A 3,108-nucleotide genomic window follows, 5' to 3' on the forward strand; every position below is an offset into this window, starting at 1 on the left:
ATTCCTCAGCAACTTTTTGCTTTTTTGCTTTTCTTACTGTTTTTGCATGCTTTGTTGCTAATTATCTTACAAGTTTTTTATTACCTGTTTTTTGCATGCCTTTTTTTAACTTAATTTTTATTTTCCATCAACTTGCTATTATTTCGCATGCTTTTTCTTTTTTTGCTAATATACTTTATTACTTAGTTTTTGCATGCTTTTTTGAATTACATCTTGCATGATTCTCCTTTTACTCATTTCTATTTTGTTACTTGCTTTCGTAATTTTATTTTTTGGATGCTTTTTTTTAAATCATATTTATCTAATTACTCACTTCTGCATACTTTTTTGGCTCACTTTTCATGTCTTTTCTTCCTTACCGCTTTGCATGCTTCTTTGTTAATTAACTTATACGTGTTATATTATTCACCTTTGCATGGCTTTTTTTCGACTTCATTTTTATTTCTGAACAACTCATACTTCTTGCATGATTTTTCTTACTCGCTGTTTTGCATGCTTTTTTTTCCCTCACTTATATTTATTTTGTCGTTTAGTTTTGCACGCTTTTCTGACTGCTTGTTTGAAGTTAAGGTGAAAAAAAAGCGGAATTAAGAGTTAACTGGTATCAAAATATTATGCAAAGATTAAATGTGGAAAAAGAAACGTGGGAATAAAAAATAATTAAAATCAAAGCAGTATGCAAAAGTTAAGGTTTAAAAAATATGTAAGAATAAAAGTTATTTAATATCAAAATAGCATGCAAAAAATAAGGTAATTAGAAAACGTGAAAATGAAAATTAATTAATATCAAAATGGCATGCGAAAATTAAAACGGAAAAAACGTGAAAATAAGAGTTAACTGATATCAAAATATCATGTATGGATTAAGGTGTGAAAATAAAAGTTAATTAAAATCAAAATAACATGCAAAAAATGGAATTAACAAGAAAAAGGCGTAAAATCAAAAACAAATTAATATAAAAACACTAAATAAATTAGGTTAGCAAAATTTAAATGAAAGTTAAAGTACCCAAAAATGATGAAAAATTCTAGAAACGGAGGAAGACGAACAAATCTAAAAGGATGAGGAAGAAATTCGAATGGTTGAAAATGTTTGAGACATTTGTTTGAAAATAAATGCAAGAAATTTAAGTTCTCAGAAAATCCAGAAATTAGTTTAAAAGTGATATATAAATATGCAAAAAGTTTCGAAGCATTGAAAATTTAAAGAAGGAACAGCTCAAGGAGCATCTCAAAATGTTGGGAATGATTTTCAAAAACAACGAAAAATTAAATTCAAAGAAAAAAAGCAAAAAATTCCAAATACGTTGTGGTTAAAGGATTGAAAAACTGTTCGTCTTCAGTTGAGATAAAAATTTTACACTTCCAGAAAGTTTGAAAGTTGATCTGAAAAAAAACTTATAAACTAATCCAGATTTCCGAAATCGGAAAAAAACTAGAAATTCCAAAAATTTTAAAAGAAATCCAAAAATATTCATGGAGAGGAAAAGGGAACTAAAAAAGACAAAAAATTGAATAAATTCAAAATCCCGAAAATTGGAAGATTCAAAAAATGATTTAAAAATTTATAAATTTCAAAGCTGATAAAGGAATTCGAGACTAATAGGTTCAAAGGTACACCTAATCATCATTCAAATAACTGCAAGAAAATTATGCCAAACTGGAACATCAGTTCGTTTTAAGGAAATGTTACCTATGATAGTTACTAAACTGAGTATCAACTCACGAGTTGACTCATGTAAAGCCGATAAACTGACAATTGATATCATCATTTCTAAGCTTAACAGTTCATCACATAGAAATGGAAAAACAAACTAAAGCGTTAGTTGACAAAAAGTTTCAAAAATTTCTCCAATTTTATCAAAACATAAAAATCATAATCAGTATTACGCATATAAAATGAATTAATTGAATTACAATTAAAACTAACCATTAACAAGTCATTACAAATCCAGCAAAACTGCTATTAAACATTAAATATTATAAGATTAACTACACCACAAGCTGATATTCGATGCAAAATAGGTTTCAGTAAGAAATATAAGAGAATAAGGTGACATATTTTTTTGAGTTTCAACTGTATCAATTTCTGCACCTCTGCCTGCTTCTGAGATGCGGTTCTGTCTCTCCAAAATTCTTCTGGAAGCATTTTGGGTGTCAGTTAAGAATCGTTGTTTATGTTTCCAGAAACTTTCAAGATTTACTTGGTTTTTTCTTTTTCCTAAAACATATTTTAGATTTTGCGGCCAAATAGTAAATGTGCGAGAGCACCAGGATTCCCTAGAATTTTGTAACATGGTTTTGATTCCGTAGATGAAAGTCGTAAGAAGTTGGATGAAACGCCCATGTAGGAAAAGAATTCATTTGGTGGAACGGTCACTGATCAAAGGATTTACAAAGACTGTCCGTACATGTTCGTTCATTTTTGTTTGTTTCTAGTAGAGGAATTTAAGGGATCATTTTGCATCATTGTTTTACTCAGTGATTTGCCTAGCTTGTTACTTTGAAAGCTCTACAGTTATTATTATTCGCAATTTTCATTAACAATCCTCAAATGATAATCCGGAGTTTGTCATACTCTCAATGTTTGCAAGCCGTCTTTTCTCAAATATATTCCACTAAAAGTAATCAGCTTATTTGCAGGAAAAATTTCGAAAAAAGAGTTGACGCATTCGTCAAAAACTGATAACGGTCGAGGTGCATTTTTTGAACATTTTCTTGGTAAATATTTTTGTGGATTTTTAAAAAGATTAAAAAATACATAGAGAACAGATGACAATTATTTGAGCAACGTAGATCCAATAAGGAATCAAATTAATTCATTTGCACTTACACTTATTTTTGTTCCTAATTTTAAAATGCTTAATTCTAGATAGAAATTATACTAAACTCAATATGAGTAATTTCAACAAAATAAGAACAAAATAATTTACGTCGGGTGGCTGTACATTCTGGACAAGTTAATGGTAGCAATTATTATTTATTCATTCGTTCCGATGAAGATGACGATCTCGATTGATGTTGACGTAGCCAAATGGCAATCGAACAAAGNGGTAATTTTTGACAAAATAGTGGAAGAAAGAAAAATTCCCACTGATCGTGCAGTTG

General features: G+C 29.1%; 1 protein-coding gene across 1 annotated transcript; it reads right to left on the reverse strand.

Moving 5' to 3' along the window:
* Positions 1 to 1,988: 1,988 nt before the first annotated feature.
* LOAG_14024 (hypothetical protein) lies at positions 1,989 to 2,347 on the reverse strand (the record flags this gene model as incomplete). Its single annotated transcript, XM_003149525.1, has 2 exons — positions 1,989 to 2,221; positions 2,272 to 2,347. 2 exons carry the CDS (start codon positions 2,345 to 2,347, stop codon positions 1,989 to 1,991), a joined length of 309 nt encoding a protein of 102 aa, XP_003149573.1.
* Positions 2,348 to 3,108: the final 761 nt, after the last annotated feature.

Source organism: Loa loa (assembly GCF_000183805.2).
Source record: "Loa loa unplaced genomic scaffold supercont3.852, whole genome shotgun sequence".
NCBI classification, from domain to species: domain Eukaryota; kingdom Metazoa; phylum Nematoda; class Chromadorea; order Rhabditida; family Onchocercidae; genus Loa; species Loa loa.